The sequence below is a fragment of the Eumetopias jubatus genome, unplaced genomic scaffold (genome assembly GCF_037043125.1).
Source record: "Eumetopias jubatus isolate StellerSeaLion01/CBP00866 unplaced genomic scaffold, mEumJub1_p1.0 scaffold_7, whole genome shotgun sequence".
Classification (NCBI taxonomy): Eukaryota; Metazoa; Chordata; class Mammalia; order Carnivora; family Otariidae; genus Eumetopias; species Eumetopias jubatus.
The window spans coordinates 21,286,568-21,309,031 of NW_028274813.1; the positions used below are offsets into that span (position 1 = coordinate 21,286,568).

The following is a 22,464-nucleotide window of genomic DNA, read 5'->3' on the forward strand; positions in this document are numbered from 1 at the left end:
TTACATTTTCTGTGTTGCTTGCTTTCTTTCATTTTGCTTTTCCATGCTTCTTTATGTCTCTTTTCTTACATTCTCTTGGTTTCAATGTTTTTGCTGTTGTACCTCCTCCCCTCTACTGAGATGATAGCTGGACTTTGTTTATTTTATCAAAGTCTAATATGAATGAGCACTTTTACCATTTCTTGGACAATGCAAACCTTAGAGTACTCTGTATGTGTTTTAATTCTACATATTTTTGGATCCTGCAAGATACTATTCTTGTATACAGTCCATATAATTAGATTTATTCATAAGTTTAACTTTTTTTTTTTAAAGATTTTATTTATTTATTTGACAGAGAGAGACAGCGAGAGAGGGAACACAAGCAGGGGGAGTGGGAGAGGGAGAAGCAGGCTTCCTGCCTAGCCTGATGCAGGGCTCGATCCCAGGACCCTGGGATCATGACCTGAGCCGAAGGCAGATGCTTAACGACTGAGCCACCCCCTATAAGTTTAACTTTCCATTCCTCTTTATTTCTTACTGCCAGGCTTCCCGGGATAATTTTCCTTCCTCCTAAAGAACATCCTTTAAGGGGCTCCTGGGTGGCTCAGTCGTTAAGCATCTGCCTTCAGCTCAAGTCATGATCCCAGAGTCCTGGGATTGAGCCCCACATCAGGCTCCCTGCTTGGCAGGAAGCCTGCTTCTCCCCCTCCCACTCCTCCCCCTGCTGTGTTCCCTCTCTCTGTCAAATAAATAAATAAAATCTTTAAAAAAAAAAATCCTTTAGCATTTCCTTTAGAGTGAGTTCATTGGTGACAAATTCAGTTTTGGTTTGCCTGAAATTGCCTTTATTTCATCTTTATTTCAGAAAGATATCTTGTAATTAAAAGGCATTTTCAGTTTTTAAAAAATGTAGGTTTAAGTAGAGTAACATCTTCAGGAGTTAAGACTTAAGTCTTCACCTTTTTGGATTCTGAAGAGAAGCCTTTTTATGACAAATGATTTCTTACTGGTCTAATTTAATGACACCAGATGCTACCATGTACTTTTGCTCATTTTTGTTAATTTTCAGGTTGGTCTGGGACAACTGCATCTGCACGGAGGGCGTGGAGTAGAACAAAATCATCAGGTAACTTTCTTGTTCCCAGGGCTTTGTACTTCACGTTGTAGAAGGAAACAATGCTCTAGATGTATTTCTTATCAATGACAATATCAAGTTCATGTTACTTAGACAATCATCACAAATGATCTTTCAAGATCCATCTAACCCCTGAGAAAACTGAAGACTAAAAATGTGATTATACCTCATAGTTGTGAGAAGGGTTTTTTAAATTCTGAAACCTAGTTCTCAATATTGCCAAAAATACTTACACAGTATCTTGGTTTCCTGTGGTTATGTAGTAGAAGTATGTCTTAAAACTCCTGTTAGAAAATATTTCAGGGGTGCCTGGGTGGCTCAGTCGGTTAAGTGTCTGCCTTTGGCTCAGGGCATGATTCCAGGGTCCTGGGATCAAGCCTCGTATCCGGCTCCCTGCTCCATGGGGAGCCTGATTCTCCCTCCCCTCCATGAATAAATAAATAAAATCTCTGAAAAAAAAAACTTCATAGAACCGAGGAAAAGTCATTGTTGAGTTTGTGAGAAATTAGGAGTATACAAGTATAGCAGTCAGATCTGTACCCAGCTTTTGTGTGCTTTATGCCCTAAATCTTGCTCATCTCTTCCCTTGTATCCATCAATACAACTGCCACTTGTATGAGTCATCTCCTGCTTGCATTTCCTAAGCAGTAGCCTATGTTTGTAAACCACACACCTAATTCTGTAGTTCCCTTGCTTAAAACTCGAGTGGTCCATGGTTATCAGTCGCTTAAAAACCAAAACCTTTATTTAACATGATTTCCAGGATTTGTACCAGTCTCTGTTTCCTTTACCAGCCCCTTGCTTTCTGACTCACAGGCACATTTACCTTTTCTCAGGTCTTTGAAAATATGAAGAAACTATCTCAGGATTTCTGGAATGCTAGTCCCTCTGTCTAGAGTGAATATTATCCCACCTCCCTTCTTTACGTAGCTAATTCCTACTCATCCTCCAGAATTCATCTCCAATCTCTTCCCCTAAAATGTTTCTCTAGTCTCCTAACCCCACTCCAGGAATAGGTCATGCACCACAGTTAAAATTTCTGAAAATCTGTATTTATGGCCCTTACCCATTGTAAATTTGCTGAATATGTAATTAAGTTTTTTCCTCTGCTAGAACTTAAGTTGCAAAAGACCACAGACTTCGCCGGTTTATTCCCAGCACCTGACAATGCCTAGCACATAATGAGTTCTTAATAAATGTTTGTCAGACTAATAAAACTGTTATTCTGCCATAACAGTTAAATATTCTAATTAAGGTTATTTCGTTTCCATATCCCATCAACTTTAAGTAGATCATAATAAAATATACTTGTCACTTAAAACTATAGCTAATACCCATGGTTTGTTTGGTGTTTTTTAATTCAGATGGCATTTTGACTGCTTTGTCTTTAGGTCATTCAAATGTATGTCATTAGGCCAGATGAACTGGCTAATAAAAATGTCAGATGAGATAACAATTCCAGATGATAAGTTTGCTGCATACCTTTTATACAAGTTTTGGGGTATCCTTGGTGTATGCTGCTTACTTGTGAAATACCTACACAACAATAAATTTTTTCACCAGCTTCTCAGAAGGAATAAAAGGAGTTCCCAGTATATAACTGCATTAATTCATCAGTAGTTCATGTGCCTGTTATGTGCCTATTCACTGCTAGGCATTCAGAATACAATGCTAGACAAAATAGCTTTGGTCTTTTTGTCCTTACAGAGCATCAAGTTTAATAGAACTAGAATATTAGGTATTTTTTTAAATAATCACACCAACAAACATGTAATAAATTGTGATTGTTGTTATTAAGGAGAATGAAAGGGTCCAGTAACAGGTTAATAAGTGGGAGGTGGCAGTTGTCTCTGAGGAGAAATGGATGACATTTAAGTCGAGCCTGGAGGTAAGATCATTCCAGGCCAGAAAGAGTAGTATGTGTGTAGGTACTGAGGCAGGAAGGACCAGAGTGCAGAGAGCAAGCTGAACAGTACTGAGGTAAGCAGTGTCTGATCACGCCAGTATAGCCCCTGCAAGACTTCAGGGGGCTGTAAGGACCAGCATATTAAGTGTTTTGAACTGTTGCTTTGGGTGACTGAAGACTAAAGGCAGGAGACCAAGGAGGGGCGTGTTCCAGAATTTCGGGTGCGAGATAATATAGCTTAGCCTAGAATTGTGGTCATGGAGGATCATGGGTGGATTCAGGTGGAATTTGGTGATGAAAGTTACAGGATTCAGTGATGGATTGGGCGTGAAGAGGGGTGGGTACCTTGAGCAACCAAGAGATGTCATGCTGCTATTTAAACTGAGATACTGCCATATTACAAGATTTTTTAAATGTTCCGAAATGATTATTTTGGTTAAGAGCCAAAGGCAGATTCTGTAAAAACTATTTTATTTTATTTTATTTTATTTTATTTTATTTTTTTAAAACTATTTTAATAAATTCTTTTCTCACAGAGAGCATTTGACTACTTCAATTTAGCAGCTAATGCTGGCAATTCACATGCGATGGCCTTCTTGGGAAAGGTACTGTATGTTCTGTGAATGTATTACATAATAGCAAGTGGTGTTTGCATAATAAGCACATGTTGTCAAACTCAACCCCCCAAAAACAAATAAGTCAAAAAATGGGCAGAAGACATGAATAGACACTTCCTAAAAGAAGACATACAAATGGCTAACAGACACATGAAAAAATGTTCATCATCATTAGCCATCAGGGAAATTCAAATCAAAACCACATTGAAATACCACCTTACACCAGTTAGAATGGCAAAAATTGACAAGGCAAGAAACAACAAATGTTGGAGAGGTTGTGGAGAAAGGGGAACCCTCTTACACTGTTGATGGGAATGTAAGTTGGTACAGCCACTTTGGAAAGTGTGGAGGTGCCCCCCAAAATTAAAAATAGAGCTACCCTATGATTCAGCAATTGCACTACTGGATATTTACCCCAAAGACACAGATGTAGTGAAAAGAAGGGCCATATGCACCCCAATGTTCATAGCAGCAATGTCCACAATAACCAAACTGTGGAAAGAGCCGAGATGCCCTTCAACAGATAAATGGATAAAGAACATGTGGTCCATATATACAATGGAATATTACTCAGCCATCAGAAAGGATGAATACCCAACTTTTGCATCAACATGGATGGGACTAGAGGAAGATTATGCTCAGTGAAATAAGTCAGGCAGAGAAAGTCAGTTATATGGTTCCACATATATGTGGAACATAAGGTATTAATAGCACGGAGGACATTAGGAGAAGAAAGGGAAAAATGAAGGGGGGAGATCGGAGGGGGAGACGAACCATGAGAGAATAAGAACTCCAAGAAACAAACTGAGGGTTTTAGAGGGGAGAGGGGTGGGGGGATGGGTGAGCCCAGGGATAGGTATTAAGGAGGGCACATATTGCATGGAGCACTGGGTGTTAACACGCAAACAATGAATCATGGAACACTACATCAAAAACTAATGATGTACTGTATGGTGACTAACATAACATAATAAAAAAAACAACAAAAATAAGATTTTTTTCTATTTTTCATAAATCTTAAAAAAAAATAAGCACATGTTGTAGTTACAATCTACAGTTTACCAAAAATAAACTGGAAATAAAATTTCCAATACAAGGATATTGTGTCTTGTGGTAAGGTAAGTGATTTCGAGGCATTTTCTTAGGTAACATAAGGGAAACAGCATTTCCTCATCAGTATGTTAATTTTCTGTTGAAATTAGCTATCACTGAGCTCCTGCTTTGTGTGTATCATACACAATAATGAGGGATTTTTTCTTTTTGCTGTGCAGTTTTTTTTTTTTTTTTTGCTAAGTCTGTGATAATTGCCTGTTTTCTTCCGTACTGAGTAGAGGCCACTAGAGTTTGTCAGCATTTGTCTGCAGGCTTTAATCATCCTCAGTGTGACAGCTATCACTCACCTGTCAGCGTGGTTCTTTTCTAAGCAAGGAAACACCAAAGTCTGGAGACATAACAAGTAGATTCCATGTGACATGGCACTGTTTCAGAACTTCCTTTTTCATTTTTTTGAAAACAAATATAGTATACATCAGTGGATATTTTCATCCATAACCAAATCCTAAGGTTAGGATGCTTAGGTAGAATAAATCTGTCACAAAGGTTCTTACAAATAGAAAAAAAATCTCATCAGTATTTGCCACATAATCACAACCAGTTATTTGGGGCCTGAGAACCGTACATGTAGACATCCCAACTATTATAGCATCGAAATTAGTATTCCCCATCTATTTTTGTTAAGCTTTTAAGAACTTTCCATTCTAGCCCTTTCAGTTCTTGCTCTGAATTCCTAATTAACCCTATCTCAAAAAAAGATTTCCATTTCCGTTTTCTTAATGTATACATGGATGAAAACACTCTCAGTCATTCTGTTCTTTCTCTTGTCCGTTTTATCATGTTCTGTACCTGGTACTCTGATCATTCAGTGCTTGAAACCTTTTAAAATAACCTTTTAGTTATTTCTTTTCCTGAACGTAAGACCTACCCTGTATCTTACCCTGAGGGAAGTCATGGTGGAAGAGAGAGGGAAGTGGGCGTTGCCAACAGCACCCCTTTCTCTTGTGTAGTCACTGACCCCAAGCAACTCAACAACCATTTGACTGCCCTGGGATAGAGTGAGAGAGAAGATCACCTTGAGTTAAAGGTCTTCTCCCCTGAGATTGATCTGTGAACTGATTTTAATATATTCACGTTTGTAAAAAAGTCATAAATTTGTTATGACAGAGAAGATACAATAATATTGTTTACTTTTAAGGTTTTGCTTTTAAATCTAAAATATCCTATGGGGAATTTTAAACTGTTCAAAGATTTCATGATATCTAACAAAAACCAGAATGAGATGAGATAGAAATACATTATAGGTGAGAGGAATATAGCGTTTAATAAAATTAGGCTCTGTTTTCCAGATGTATTCAGAGGGAAGTGATATTGTACCACAGAGTAATGAGACAGCTCTTCACTATTTTAAGAAAGCTGCTGACATGGTAAGACCTCATGATTCAGTGTATTGAAATGTGTGCCATATTATTATTATTTTAATAAATAAGTCTATTATACTGAAAGATTAGTCTTAACCAACTCATGCCTCAAATTATTGAAAGCACTTAGGTAGGGCGCCTGGGTGGCTCAGTCGGTTAAGGGACTGCCTTCGGCTCAGGTCATGATCCTGGAGTCCCGGGATCGAGTCCCACATCGGGCTCCTTGCTCAGCAGGGAGTCTCCTTCTCCCTCTGACCCTCTTCCCTCTCGTGCTCTGTATCTCTCATTCTCTCTCTCAAATAAATAAATGAAATCTTTAAAAAAAAAAAAAAGCACTTAGGTAAATGTGATTCATGGGAATGGACTGGCTAGAAAAAAAAACTTTCCAGGGGCGCCTGGGTGGCTCAGTTGGTTAAGCAACTGCCTTCGGCTCAGGTCATGATCCTGGAGTCCCGGGATCGAGTCCCGCTTCTCCCTCTGACCCTCCCCCTCTCGTGCTCATTCTATCTCATTCTCTCTCTCAAATAAATAAAATCTTAAAAAACAAAAAACAAAAAACTTTCCAGTAAAAAGTGATTTATTTGGTGGGGGCAAGTTATTGAATATTAAGCCTCTGTTTCAATTTCATTGAGAAGTTTCCTCATCAGGGAAATACTGATTTTAGTAATGCAATTGAGAGTTATAATAATTTGCCCTATTTGTTTTGCAACTTGGGGTTTAAAACTTACATAACTGGGTACTTTCGATAATCATAAATATAAAACTTAGGCTTTCTTTGGCCCAGAGAAAACTACATATGAATATTTAAGAGCCTGTATGCCTCCAGTGTGTATGCTTATCTCCTTGCCAACTACATACTACTTTAGTTCCAAATGTCGAGTATTTCCCAAGGGAGTGCTGTGACACTTTTTAAAAAGATGCCCCTGTCCGTCTGAGTTTAGGTTGAATTTTAGATTTTTCTCTTTCAGGTCTCAAAACAATGATTATCTTTGTTCTGTGACACTCCAGTAATCATAACTGTATTTTGCCACCTGATCCCAATATTGCTGTTTTACATGGTGGTTGACTTTCCACCGTGGCATCTTCCTTCTTTATTGGGGAGGGAGGTTACCAGTGAAAAACTACCCAAAAAGTGACCTACTTTTAATTTTAAGAGAAGAAATACATTTGTCATGTGTTCTGTCATAAACTCATGGAACAGATGGTCATAAGGTAAGTCACCAAAATTTAATTCTAGATAAATGTACTGTTTCCTCTTTTTCAGCAAATTACTGAAGACCCCCAAATCTCTGAAAGTCAGTATTACATTTAGCCTGCTGGGAAGGAGAATTTTGAATTGAAAAAATGCAAAGACATTTTTTGAATATGCTTAAAACTTCTTTGGTAGTCATTTATTCTTGGCTGTTTTTTTTTTTTTTTTTTTAATGAATCCTTTCACTCTTTTGTCTCTGGTTTGCAGGGCAACCCAGTCGGACAGAGTGGACTCGGAATGGCTTACCTCTATGGGAGAGGAGTTCAAGTTGTAAGTTTTCAGTCTAACATTCTGACTTAAACAAGCAGTCAGCTGGTGAGGTAGGGAAGTATAACTAGCTGGCTTCCAGTCCGGGTGAAATCCTTCCTTTATGTCCAGAGCTGAACCTTTTCCTGTTCGCTGAGTACCCGGCACCCTCTGTACTAACTGCCTTCTTCGAATGGCTCTGTCTCTGACACTTCCGCTAAAGATGTGAAGCTAGTTCTCATTCTGTCTGCGCTCTCCACCCTACCTGTGCTTCCATCTCTCCAAGACTCCTCCCCCCCTACTTCTTCACTGGAGCCTAAGAAAATGTTTATCCCTCCCATTTAGAAGGAGAAAAGCTTTCTGTTCTGTTCTTTGCCCTTCTAGCTACTACCTCTCTTCTCTCCAGTCCGTCACTACAAAGCCAGGTTTCTCCAAAGAATGAACTATAGTAGTGGCTACCACTCACTCTTTGGGTCTCAGCAGTCAGGCTTCTGCCTCATGTAACTGCTCTATGCAGGTCACCAGTAATTTCCCAAATGTCAGCTCCTGTTGACTTGTTGGTTCTGTGTCACTTGAACTCTTTCTTCCCTGGAATTCTGCAAGTTCTCTTGGTTTTCCTAGGCCACTGCTTCTCATTCTTCTGTACTACTTCCTCATGTTAGATGTCCCAAGATTCTCGTTGCTGCCCTCTTCTCTGTGTGATCTCTCCAAGTAAAATGTATTTAATTTGGGCCTGAAATGAAGACTTAGGTTTAGGATTCCAATCTGTAGGTGTTCCCTAGCACAGAAGACAGTAGTGTGTTCTCATGGTGATTCCTCCTAGTCGTTTTAGGACACTAAAATTCAGTCGTGATCTTTGTTTTCATTTTTCTCTGAGGATGGTTATATTTGAAATCTAATAATCGTGCTTGATAAGCTACACAGGAAAAGAATGAATAAGGAGAAAATAATTTTCCTTTTTTAATGTTAGAAAAATTGAAGTTTAAAAAAGATTTGTTGGTTAATAGGAAAGATAGGAGTGTTTCTTAAGTCCTGGTCTTGTGTTCCAAGGTTTCTCCGAAGAACCAGAACTAGCGTTGTGTAGGCTTTCTGAGAGTGAACATACAGATTGTTCACAGTCTTAAATATATTAACCCCTCTGGGACATAGACTACCATCTGTATATTATAAAAAAATTAGAAGGTAGTCTTTTTAATGGCTCTTTGAGAATATCTTATATGTGTTTTTTTAACTCTTTTTAATGAATGACTAACTTCTGAGTATATCAACCTTTTGAGTTTTCTTATGTGACCATGTGACCTCTTTTCCTACAGAATTATGATCTGGCACTAAAGTACTTCCAGAAAGCTGCTGAACAAGGCTGGGTGGATGGGCAACTGCAGCTTGGCTCTATGTACTATAGTAAGTAACGTTGGCATTAAACGCTGTGTATACCGACATCTAAATTACTAATTTTCCACCAGATGCCATTGTGATAAATGAGAGCATTCTGGCTCATTAATATTCTCCCAATGCAATGATTTGTGCATCTTGTTTTTCATTGTAAATTATGTTAATCCGTATTAATATACTAATCTGCATTAGTAGGATTCACATCTTTCCTGAGTAAGAATTCTGAATTTCATTTGATTTTACCCATTATTTAAGCCTTCTCTGGTGCTTCAGCTAAATCTTCTTTAAGACTGTTTCTGACCTTTCGTGTGATTGTTCTTACAGATGGCATTGGAGTCAAGAGGGATTATAAACAGGCCTTGAAGTATTTTAATTTAGCTTCTCAGGGAGGCCACATCTTGGCTTTCTATAACCTAGCCCAGATGCACGCCAGCGGCACAGGTGTGATGCGATCGTGTCACACTGCAGTGGAGGTAAGGGCTTTTATCCTGACTTGTACACAGGAAATGGATTTTCTCAAGAGAAAAATCTGTCATTCTAATTCTGCTTTTCTTTGCATGATTTTTTCTCAAGTAGAAACAGACTCGACCTATTAGTTTTGATACACTGAGGGAAGACTCAGGGCCTGTGTGTCAGTGTCATGCTTCTTTATCTCATGTGTCTCTCCCCACTAGAATCCACACCTAAAAGGACAGGTGGTGCTGTCTGCAGTCTCTTTAGCACCTAGAAAGCATCTGAAACACCACCAAAAAGTTGAATGAATGTTGTAAAAGGGAATGCTGATGTCTCCCAGAGGGAACTTTTCCTTTTAGCTCTTTCATAACTGGCACTTCCGAGTGGCATTTGATGAATGCTTGGCACAATTTCCAAACTGCTCTGTTCTTCAGTTTCCTTGGTTGTGAAACGGGGCACTTAATAGGACTTACCCCATGGAGTGGCCCCCATGACCTCATGGGAGCTCTAAGGGAAACTCCATACCTACTGTACATAAAGCAAGCACTAGAACAGTGCCTGGCAAGGGTAATGATATATAATTGTTTACTATTATTTTTGTAAACCTCTTCTAAAGACTGACTGAAAACTTCAAATAAAATCCCAGACTTGTGTATGTATTTAATAAAGCTACCAGCGATGCAGAGAGGTAGCCTCACAGTCACTTATAGCCAAAGTGCAAAACTGATTTTCTGGCATATGTTCCTTACTTTGTTACGGGTTTTTTTTTTTTTCCTCCTGTTCTCACAGTTGTTTAAGAACGTCTGTGAACGAGGCCGCTGGTCCGAGAGGCTTATGATGGCCTATAACAGCTATAAGGACGGCGACTACGATGCCGCCATGATCCAGTACCTCCTGCTGGCCGAACAGGGCTATGAGGTGGCGCAGAGCAATGCAGCCTTCATTCTCGATCAGAGTAAGGTTCACTGCCGTCCTCCCTTGCCTTTAGAATACAGAGGCTCACGTCGGGTCACCTGTTCATGCTTAAAGTGAAAAGCCACAAAGAAACTTCTTTATTGTTGTAAATTGACCTTAATAACACATGAGTATAACTTCCCTCAGCTCCCTAAGCCAGCCAAGTTAGTGTTATATGTTAGAGTTGACAGTAGAAATCGATTTGCCGTTCGTTTCACAAATCCATCTTCCAAAATCAGATACAACAACATGGTTTTTCCAGCAGTACGTAGTCCATAGGAGCAGCTCAGTAGTTAGTCTCCTTATTAGTTCTGTGGATACAACATGTTGCAGGGAAGTAGCGTGTCCTGGATAGAGGCAGTGATTCCTTTGAACTTGGTATTTTATTCTAATACTGGTTTAATGTCAATACAGTGCTTTTTTCATTTAATATTCGCCATATCCCAATTCTTGTTTAAATGATGTTCTACATAGCCACTCTGGCTTATAAATGAACCCTAAGAGTCTAGTGCCTGTCTTTCTTAAGTGCCTGATTTGTATTTACTTCATCTTCCCCATAGGGGAAGCAACCATTGTGGGGGAGAACGAGACTTACCCCAGAGCTTTGCTGCACTGGAACAGGGCCGCCTCGCAAGGTGAGTGGCCACTGCCTTCTAGGGAAGAGTTTCACCCCGGGACCTTTCTTTACTGTCTCCGTTTTGTTTTCTTATCTCCCACAAAAAACTAAGTAATGTCATTCGTCAACTTAAAATTAAGCAGACAGACCCACGATATTGCTTAACTTGTTTGCATCATGATTTATTTATTTTTAAAACGGAAATTCTAGTCTCCGGTTTCTAAATTGAATTGTGAGGTCTTTGTACTGGACATTTACATCATGTTATGGTTTACTCTTTGATTTTTAGTGTGAGGCCAATATTCTGTGTAAAATGAGAATCGAATAGAATATATAATAAAATACTAGTCTAAAACTTACCCTTTGAGTATTTCTTTCTCACACATACTCCTTTCAACATTGCCTGGCTGTCCCTCTTCAAACCTGAACAGTGGTCCAGTTGAACTACTTTACAGTGTAAATGGCAGATAGATTAGAACATGCTCATTTTGAAGAGTATTATCATGAAGTAGGGATTACCACCCACCTTGTTTTACCCCTCCCTATTACAAAGCCTTCCTCAGAAGAGCAGCACCTCTAGTTTAAGTCTTTATTGAATTTATAGCTTGGTTGAAGGATTAGTTGTAAAGTTTATGTACTACAAATTAAAATTCTATTTTATGTAAGCATATAAACAGGAGGAGAAATAACAGTTTGGTCTGTTTTAAACACGCTTGATTTATTGGCAGTTCTTCATTTAATTTTTGTTTAAGGCTATACCGTGGCTAGAATTAAGCTTGGAGACTACCATTTCTATGGCTTTGGCACTGACGTAGACTACGAGACCGCATTTATTCATTATCGTCTAGCGTCTGAGCAGCAACACAGTGCACAGGCTATGTTTAATCTGGGATATATGCATGAGAAGGGACTAGGCATTAAACAGGTGAGTGTGGCTTCAAAACAAATGTTTGAATGGTGTAACTGATTTGGGGGAATCGTCTCCATTTTTATAGAAAATACACTTTCTTTGGAATGTGCTCAGATTTTAGGTACTAAGTTATAAGACAGTTTTGTAATATTTCAGAAGCCCATCCTTGCATCTCTTTCATCATCAAACACACACTGCTGTATTTAAGATAATAAGCCAAAAACATTCATTAAAATGGAAATGCAGTGCTGCCTTGATCGGTAACTCCTTGCTTGAAAAACTGTCTGTCCATCTTCAGCCAAATTCTATTGTTTCTAAATTATTTCAAAATAAATTAAGACGTTTGCTACTGATAAATGTATTTCTGAGTCTTCTGCCTTCCTAATACAGTCTAACATTCTTTAGACCTGTGGTCTTAAGTTTTTGCCTCTATGCCCTTAAGAAGATTTCGAAAAACTGTGTGTTCTCCTGTACATGTTTAATTTGACATTAAAAATTATCATCATAAGCTCCAAAGGGTCTAAATTCTAGCTATTTTAAGCACCAACACTTTATAAAAAATGACTAAATTACTCTAAATACCAAAATTTTAATATAATACCCTCATTATTAATTTTTTAAATACACAGCAAATTTATCAAATGAAAATGGTATCTTTTCCTTTTCTTCCTGAATTCATATTTTCAGTCCATTATTCCCATAGCACCACATACTAATGTAATGTTTTTAATGCTTAGATATTTTACTGATCTTTCGATCATACTTATCTGAAACAAAGTATGTTAAACTCAAATTTTAAATTTTATTTCCTATGATTATAGGCTCTAAGTGTTAAGAAAAACTCATGAGATATTATTAGTCATAGTTGGTTAATTATCAATACAATGATGAATAAATCAACATAATACTATAAATTTCACAAAAGTTTTACTTTTGTGGTAATTACTGAAAATGCATCTTTTAATGAGATGAATGGAGCATCTTTTTAAAATTAGTTTAAGCATCATTGAGTAGATTTAACATTAATTTCATTTTTATAAATGTATGACTGGAATCTTGTTCACGTAAACAAGTATATACAAATGGGAGGAATCTTATAACAAGGTCACTTAGTTCTTTAAACTGCTTTGTCTTCTTTCGGGCTACTGTAACAGAATGCCATAGATTGGATGGCTTAAATAACAGGATTTCTCACAGTTCTAGAGACTGAGAAGTTGCAGTACACGGTGGCAGTGGATTTGGTGTCTGGTGAGGCCCTGCTTCCTGGGCCAGAGGGAGCTGTCTTCTGGCTTTTGTCCTTAACCTGAGGAGAGAGCAGGAAAGGAGCAGCAAGCACTTAGAGACTCTTTTAAGGATGCTAATCCCATTCATGAGAGCTCTGCCTTTGTAACCTCATCTAATCCTGGTAACCTCTCAGAGACCTCACCTCCTAATCCCAACCATCACAGGAGGGAGTAGAGTTTCCACAAAGAAATTTAGGGGGGACACAAACATTTAGTCTATAACATGTGCCAAAAATCAGAGTGATCTGTCATTAAAATTATTTTCAGTGATCTGTCACTGACAACTTAGTTAGGTCCCCCTTCAGTCTTGTTGACAACAAGGAGTTGGAAACTGGAGACTTGCAAAAGATGTATTTATTCCCTGGTCACTGGAGTCATTCACTTTCTCAGTTCCTGGGTGAAGTGCCAAAAGGCTTTACCAAGATTTATCAAATAACTAATTATATTCCTTACTCTGTCACTCAGAGATACTTCATTGACCTAATGTGCTTAAGGGCAAGTTGTTCATTTTCATTTTGCTAATGCACTATTTTTTGGTCCAAGTGCCTTTTATTTTACCACATTTGAATATTAATTTTTTTAATTCCCATATGTAAATTTTTATATTTTACATTTATATTAATATTAGATACTTGAATATAGTTTTATCAAGACTCTGGAACTGCAGGCAGAGTGCATTCAGCTTGGGGAAGATTCTGCCATGTTATCAAGTTACCGAAGCCCCTCTTGGTTGTCAGACCAGTCAGCCAGGTCAGACTTTGCTTCTGTCAGCAAGTCTGACTTCACTTTTGTAATTCAAATAAAATTAATATGTGTTTGATGACTAGCACAAAGATTGCACGTAAGTTATGGTTTTTATGGGATACACTTCGTTATAATTTACTAAAAGCAATCAAAATTAAAGTAACAGAATTCTGTTTTTGTAATAGATTAGAAGCCAAGAAAATTAATCTCTGTGCCTTCTCATAATTTAATTTGTAATATAATGTATAGCTTATATAAATTCTTGTGAATAAAGACTATGATAAAAAGCATAGTATTTCTTCGATAAGAATGGGGGTAGGGAACTATGGGATGCAACTTTTAAGAATAATTAATGTATAAAAATCAGAATGATTCCATTAGTTTTTCTAAGACATTATGATCACCTTTTCCTATTTCTTCCCATTTTTTAAAGAAAAGCACTCATACTACTAAAAACTATTCAGTTCAGCATCTAGTACAGTTAGAAAACTATTAAGGATTAAATGAGGATTGATTACATGGAATAAATAATTCAGGATGTAATTGATAAGATTTAATCACCCTATTAAATCATCCACACAAAAGTCAATGTTATCACATAAAGTTTGATCCATGATCTTGAAAAATGTGGTAGTCCAAAAAAAAAACTTGTTACACTTTTTTAAAAACCAGACTAACTATACTTTTAGTGTTAGTAACAGAAGAGAACCTTCTTTTTAACTAATGACACACTCTAGCGACAGTTTAGGGAACAGCTGAAAGTAACTGCTTATATTGAACTATGTGGAAAAAGTCCTTTTTAATGTTAACCTTTCTTTCCTGTGTCTTACGAAATTCTTTCCTTGGAGTTTGGTTGTTCTTTGACAATAGTCAGGGCATGGAAAACGTGAGGTTGTAAAATGAAAATTTCACAACGTCCCACTGTGCCGTTCTGCTTTTATCTGCATGCAGAACACTCCAGTCTGGGCCAGAATTCATAATGACTTCTTTCACCTTTTACAGAAATAAGTCTAAGGCAGGGAAATGGAGAATGGGTTTACTATCCATGCAAGTACCCTCTGAGAAATCATGAGCATGTTACTAGGTTTGAAGATTACTGTTCCAAACTGAAACCAGAAATTGCTTATACTGACTGAAGTTTTAAGAAAAATGAGACTTATAGGTAGCCCCCGGAAATCTTAAGATTGACCTGTGTTATGCATAGGGATGCAGCCGTATGCAGCATATCTGCACAGCAAATGGGATGTCAGGCAGGAGGAACATGAGCTAAATCTTAAAATTTTTCAAAATTAAGCAGTTAGATAATTAAAGAAATACTACCCAATTACAGGTTGGGTTTTTCCTTTAGGTATGGGAAATTTTAAAATGAAAACTTGAAAGGTAAAATAAATGTTCTAAATATATAAACGGATACCCGAATGTATAAGCTAAATAATATTATTTTACTTATTTTAACAAGAGATGAATTTTGGTTTATTGCCTATATTCTAGGATATTCACCTTGCGAAACGTTTTTATGACATGGCAGCTGAAGCCAGCCCAGACGCACAAGTACCAGTCTTCCTAGCACTATGCAAATTAGGTGTGGTGTATTTCTTGCAGTACATACGGGAAACAAATGTAAGTGTTCCCATGCCTCATTTTTTTTTTTTTAAGATTCATTTATTTTAGCATAGCATGCATGAATTGGGAGAGGGGTAGAAGGAGAGAACTCAAGCAGACTCCCCGTTGAGTGTGGAGCCTGCCGTGGGGCTCAGGCCCAGGACCCTGAGATTGTGACCTGAGCCGAAATCAAGAGTTAGCCACTTAACTGACTGAGCCCCCCAGGTGACCCTCCGTGCCTCTTGTAATTAAAATATAAATAATGTAAGCTGCTCAGTCCAGAGGTTTGTATCTAAAAAGTTTGGGGAGAGGGGAGGAGTGTCCTGCCAGTGTCTGGTCCTTTCCCTTTTCCCCCAGGTGAAGTGCCGAGAGACTGCATCGGTGTAGGGTGAAGGTAGCCACAGAGCAGTACGTTTCCAGGTAGCATTGGATGGTGGCTCCAGGTGCTAAAGCAGTTTTCATTGATGCAGGTGTCTTCTGGTTTAGAGAAAACTGAGGCCAACACTTGGCAATTTGAAACAGTAGTAAACTAAATTCAGTAAACAGTAAATCAGATGACTGCCTGGCAATGACTCAGACCAGTCCCTTAAAAAGAGAATTTTTAAAAAGGGGAGAAGTAGAACCTGAGAACCTGCCCAGGCTATTGTACTTCAGGTTCTTCTGCTGGTTTAGAACACCACTAGAACTTCGTTCTGTAAAAATACCTTGAACTACTTAATTAAGCTAATGGTAGAACCCAGATAAGAGGTGAGTTCCCTATTCCTTTCAAAACTACTGACCCAAGTTACCTGTATTTCTGGGTAGGTTCTCTTGGGTTCTCCTGTTTTACATTTGCTTTACCTTTACTTCCTCATAATGGATTAACTGATGAAGTATTTAACTCCAAAAGTCCTAAACCGTATGCAGAAACAAGGGCTATTTATCTTGAATTCACTCCAGACCAGGATAGGATATTTCAACCTTTGTTAAGATCTTTTAGGATAGGTTGATACACCATTTCAGCATTCGATTCCAGAACGGGCTTTTCCTCCTGTGTGACACAGATGTAACTGGAGTCCATGCTGCTCCTTTCTGCAACCCTATCCTGTGCTGCTGAGGGCCTCCGTGCATGGTGCTCTGGAGGACCAGAGGTGTCGGACTCTGTCCTCCCGATTGCCTATACATTTGTAATGGCAAATTTATAGTTGCTTGATAGCATGAACCAGGCGTGCTGTACCCTCCAGTAATGAAAACAATCCTTGTTCCTTTAATTAAAAAGCTAACAGCGTGGCAGCCTGCTGTTTCTGTCAGGGCTATTGCAGACCCTTGTCTCTCACAGTTTGTAGGACTAAGAAACTGCTGATTATAGTCCAAGATTTGGTCATGCAGTATTCGATCTTTGTTGTTTTTTTAATACGGAAGTATAAAGAAGACAATAAAATGCTCCATAATCCTACCACGTAGATATTCCAACTAAAAAAGAGAATGATAAGAGTGAGAAAGTCAGACGGTACAGAAAACACAAAATCTCCTATCACAGGTCCCACCCCAGGAAACGCAGTTAATAGTTTCTTATAATCTTTTTCCAGAAAAATCTAGCACCTGTACCTACAAATATATATTATGGGGATATTTTAAATATAACTTTATTTCAGTATAAAGGATTATACCCCAGGTTTATTTCCTTTGTAGATAGGTAGCAGTCCGAAAATATCAGGAATGACTTCTCTTAAGTGACACTAAAATGAAGTATCATAGACGAAGAATGTAACTTTAAAGTTCCAATTCAGGTGTTAAAGATTTTATGAAATCCTATTTAAAAAGCATTAGCCATTCAGCCATTAAACGTTGGAATCCCTTCCATCATCAGTTACATGAGAGAAGATGTGAAGTCCCCTACTGTCATTAGAATGGGGCTTCTCAGTGGGTGTGCCGTCACAGCTAGGTGACAGGCGTGCCGACGTACTAATCGCTACCCCTTGCTCTCCATTGTCCCCTGTATTCCTTGCAAGTATTTTCTGTGAAAAATGGTAGGAAATGAGTGGGTTGGATTACTGGTGGAAAGGAACACTCTTAGACACTTTGTATCACCCACTGTTACAAAACTCAATTCCTGAGACTTGTTATTTTTTGAGTTTCAGTTGAAGGCTTTTAAAGCCATTTTTTTTTTATTGCATTGCAAAATGTTCCTAAAACCAATGACATTAATAAGTTCTGTATTCATCTGTAATTTGCAATGTAACTTTTTTCCTAGTTCCTTCTCTGACTAGTGATCATAATGATTTTTATATTATTCTCATTAAGATTCGAGATATGTTCACCCAACTTGACATGGACCAGCTTTTGGGACCTGAGTGGGACCTTTACCTCATGACCATCATCGCACTGCTCTTGGGAACAGTTATAGCTTACAGGCAGAGGCAGCACCAAGACATGCCTGTCCCGAGGCCTCCGGGGCCCCGGCCGGTGCCACAACAGCAGGAGGGGCCACCAGAGCAGCAGCCACCGCAGTAAAAGCCACCGTGTCCAGCCATGGTCAGTGACAACTAAGGAAATTGTTTGCGGAGAACACTTGCATTGGATTTAGGACGTCGGATCAGCGATCACCTCCTGGAAGAGGCACAAGGAAGCATTGAATTCCTAAAGCTGCTTAGAATCTGATGCCTTTATTTTCAGGGATAAGTAACTCTCACCTAAACTGAGTTGAATGTTTGTTTCAGTGCCGTATGGAATAACAACTCTCAGTGGTCCCCCCCCTTTTTTTCTGGAAACATATGAGACACTCAATGTCTGCCGTACCCAGCTGTCTTTCTTGGGTCCTTTCAGTCACTCTCTCAATGTGCATAAGTTCTTCTATCAACCACCTTTAAGGTCTTGTGCATCAACACTAAAAACTGATCACTGTAAAAAGGAAAAAAGTTAGTTCCAAGTTTAACCTTAACATGTTTGAAAGTCTGAAAATAGAACTTGCCTTTTAAGTAAAACAAAAAACAAAAAAACAAAGTCTTCAGATCGTTTCAGAACTGCAATAACTGAGAAACTTTTACCAATCCACATGCAAGTATACATATTCAGCATATTGGTTATTTTAAAAGGGAAGGCTGGGAGGTTTCTGATTAATTGGTGATTGTCATACTTTCTACCATTCGTCTCTCCTTCAAAGACTGAAAGGCATGTTAAAGAGTTTGATGTGAACTTCACTTCTCTGGAATGGAATATATAAAACATTGTGAACTGACTCCTTGAGCTAACATGTGAATTTGCCCCCACTTACTCAGTGTAATCTGCTTGTTTGTTTTGAATATACAGAGCCTTGATCCAGGAGCCAGAGGATGGACTAAGTGGGAGAAATTAGAAAACCGTATGAAAGAACTCTGGGTGGGGTACAGAGATGATAGACACACTTTCCCGAAAGATGAAGCATTTGTTCCCAGGATTTTACTTTGCATTTCTTACTGCAGAAGAACAGATCTCACCCTCCTGAATTCTTTAGATTTGAAATATTATTGCCAGGATGTGGCATACAGTGACTACCATTATAAAACTGAAACTCAGAGAATCTAAGATGCATTAAACTCAGTGGTTGAGGAAAGCCAAAGCCTGTTTATACTGTCCAGGTCGATTTTTACTTCTGCCATTTTCTCTTACAGTAGAAAATCAGCCACTTCCTTAGCGATCCTGTGCACCACCTTCCCACTGGTAAGTGTAGGAATACCAAGGCTATGACACTTGAGAGTCGCCTGGTTAAATAGTGTGGAGCAAAGCAACAATTCAAAGAAAATGGAGGACTTCCCATATCCTGCAAATGAAGAAATTTAAACTTAAACTGAATTTGTATTTTTATTGTCAGATGGTGGTATTCACCAGCCCATGTCTCGTCTGAGACTACGTTAGTATCTGAGCAGACTTTCTATGTCTCCTGACCTCAGTCTGTTTATAGTAACCTTTCTACTCTTTTTTCCATAATCCCTCATCTGCCAGAAGACTTGAAGAGCTTATTACCTGTAGAGTTGTAAGACTTTGGTTTTTTGAAGTTGGGATTATATTTAGAACTAGATTTAATGAGTCTGTAATGAACGTGAAGGCTTTCGGTGTGAAGTCGTATGCTCTTTGTGTGTGTTTTAGAGTATTATGAGAAACCTGATAAGCAAACTTTACTCCCACATAATTGCTTCCAAATTTGAAGAGGTGGCCACAGAACCGTATGTATAAGAGCATATCCGAAAGGTAGGAAGTTTGACCCTCCAGAGCGTCCTGTTGCTTTGGGCAGCTCTTAAATAGAAAGATGGGTTTAACCTCTTACACGGAGAGAGATTTGAGTGCAGTCGGTACAATATGTTGGTGTCTTCACCACTGCCGCTTCTCCTCACCCTTTGAAGATGAGTAGAGTTCACGGGAGCGGCCATGTTTCATTTCGAAGGAACTGTCTTAATGTATTTAAATGTTTTAAAACCCTCCAAGATGACTGAACTTCCCTTTCTCCCCCTCTACCATCCATCCACCTGATTTCTCCTTTAGCCGCATTTTTTATCTCTAGCTTTACTTCCCTCTGTTTGTGCTTTGAAGAGACATTTCCTAAAGCAGCGTGCACTACCTAAAGGCAGATGGGAAGGCGCAGTCGTGTTCTTCATGCAATAACAAACTTCCTGCTACTTTACCACTGCCTGCCCTGTCCTTTTTACTACTGATATCCCACATAGCCTCTTCCTGGCTTGTTTCCACCATCTGCTTGTCCTCTGGGTCATTTGCTCCAGGAAATTTGAAGAGTATATTTAAAACAATTTCGTTCTATGGCATTGTGACTTCAGTCCTTACGACTGTCTCAAAATACTTTGCTCCCTTTTTCTTCTCTGTTCATGGGACATAACACCTAGGCAAGTAGGAACTGGGTTTGGTGTTTCTCCTAAAATAATGCTCAATACTTACCTAATCAAATGGCATCCATTTGAATAAAATGACAGTAACTAAAGCTAGTTAATGTCAGTGACATTAAACTAACTCCGGGATTCAGGAGTTTTAATGTTAGAATTTAGAGTTAGCGGATTGAGTACAGCTTCATTTCTCTGTGGTAGCCTGTCTCCTGGCCCCGTTGGCCTGTCTTCCTGCCTTTGAAGGTGACAACAGTAGTACTTGGCTTATAGTCTCCTCTGTGTTTGGTTTGTGGTTAGTCAACTCTTTTCAGAGTCTTGAGACCATCTGTTTGCTTCTATTTTATGTTACAAAGGTAGCATTGGTGTTTAGGTTTTTTGTTTTCTTTCTGTATTTGAAACTTTTGTTTCTGTTTTCTGAGTAAGGCTTATCTTATTTTTGGTTAATATTCAGTGGCACAGAAAAAGTAAAAGCCTTTTTTTTCCCAAAATTCATTATTTTAGCACTTGAATGAGATTAACTTTGGAATCATTTACCTTAATACGCTTGAGGATTTGTTACCCTTGTACATATAAGGTTGATTTGTGAAAGTTTTACTGCTAAGCTGTTCTAGCTCTGTACCATTGGGAAGTTGTAGAAACTTCTGTGATCTGACCGTGATCAGATGCTTTATTTAATTAAGGAGCTGCTTTTGCCTCCAGGAAACTTAAGTATTTTGTATAGGATTTTTTTTTTTTTTTTTTTTGGCTTCATTTTTCCCTCCTTCCTTAGCTCCTTACATTTGTTCTTCAAACCAGCGTTTTGGAAGTATGCATGCAAGCCTGTAAATGGAGACCACAACTCTTCATGTGTGTAGCATGTGTATTACTGTCTAGCTCCATCTGCAAAAAACTTCCTTTACAGAGGTTTGGACTAATGTTTCACATGCACATTTCAAAACAAACAGTGTCAGATAAACAGCCCCTTTACCTGCCAAGAAGAGCAATGTGGGCTACTTTTGCCCCGACGACAGCTAATATTTGTTCTGGAAGTGAATTTAATATGTGTTGCACAATAGTATGACTAGAAGAATGCAAGAAATAAAGTAAAAGAAACTTCTGTTTTCATGAAAATCTTTTTCCTCAGTCATTGCTCTCCAATATAAATGAAAAATATAGTTTCTGAACACCATATTGTCTGAGCCACTACCTAATTTTTTAAATGTGTGTAGTCCTTGAAGCTAAATTTCTCCTTTCACTTGGTATTTCAAGAAAACCTAAAATATCCCAAGTAAAAATGATTTGTATTTTAAAGTGACTATTTACAGAAGCAAAACTCCCAATTCTGTGTGCATGAGAGGATGTCCTGGTCATGTGCAGGAAAGCCTCTCACATGCACTGTTTTTCCTATGTGGAATGACAGATAAGCTGACACTAGTCTCTTTCATTTTAAAAAAAGAAATCAATGTCAGTACGATCAAGGTATAACCACTATCAATATTGAGGAGAAGTTTAAAAAGACCATAAGCTGGCATTGGAAGGAACACCATGGTAGACTTTTTTGTAAATTTATTTTGTATTTAAATACAGTATAAAGGCTGGTGAAGTGTAATATAATTGTGTAAACAAATCCTGTTAATAGAGAGATGTACAGATTCATTTTGTACTGTATCTTGAAACTTGTGAAATAAAGAATCCACCTCTGGTTATCCTGTATGCCATAATGTGCCATGACCAAGCACCTTTCCAGTCAGACTTTTTTTTTTTTTTTTTAATCTGAATGATTCAATTTCTGATGGACCTTTCTGGAATTTTAGAAGCTTCTGGGAGCATTCATTTGGGGGCAGTTTGAATCCATCTTTCATTTACTTTTAACTCTCCCAATTCAGAGTTTTTTAAGTTGAATCTTGCCCTAGGAACAATATGAATTTGCTAAGAAATGTTACCTTTTTTTAACATTAAAAATCCCCACAATAAGTCTAGTTAACATCTGTCACTATAGAAAGTTATTACAATATTATTGGCTATATACCATATGCTGTACATTATATCCTCATGACTTATAACTAGAA

General features: G+C 38.2%; 1 protein-coding gene across 1 annotated transcript in view; it reads left to right on the plus strand.

The window, feature by feature from the left end:
* SEL1L (SEL1L adaptor subunit of SYVN1 ubiquitin ligase) overlaps positions 1-22,108 on the plus strand; it is a 55,638-nt gene extending 33,530 nt beyond the window's left edge. The window contains exons 11-21 of the mRNA XM_028097846.2: positions 1,052-1,108; positions 3,560-3,628; positions 6,043-6,120; positions 7,574-7,636; positions 8,926-9,013; positions 9,329-9,477; positions 10,247-10,412; positions 10,972-11,046; positions 11,780-11,952; positions 15,456-15,584; positions 17,850-22,108. Of these exons, the coding sequence (XP_027953647.1) occupies positions 1,052-1,108; positions 3,560-3,628; positions 6,043-6,120; positions 7,574-7,636; positions 8,926-9,013; positions 9,329-9,477; positions 10,247-10,412; positions 10,972-11,046; positions 11,780-11,952; positions 15,456-15,584; positions 17,850-18,059 (1,257 nt within the window). The 3' untranslated portion in view covers positions 18,060-22,108. The remainder of the gene's footprint in view (positions 1-1,051; positions 1,109-3,559; positions 3,629-6,042; positions 6,121-7,573; positions 7,637-8,925; positions 9,014-9,328; positions 9,478-10,246; positions 10,413-10,971; positions 11,047-11,779; positions 11,953-15,455; positions 15,585-17,849) is intronic.
* Positions 22,109-22,464: the final 356 nt, after the last annotated feature.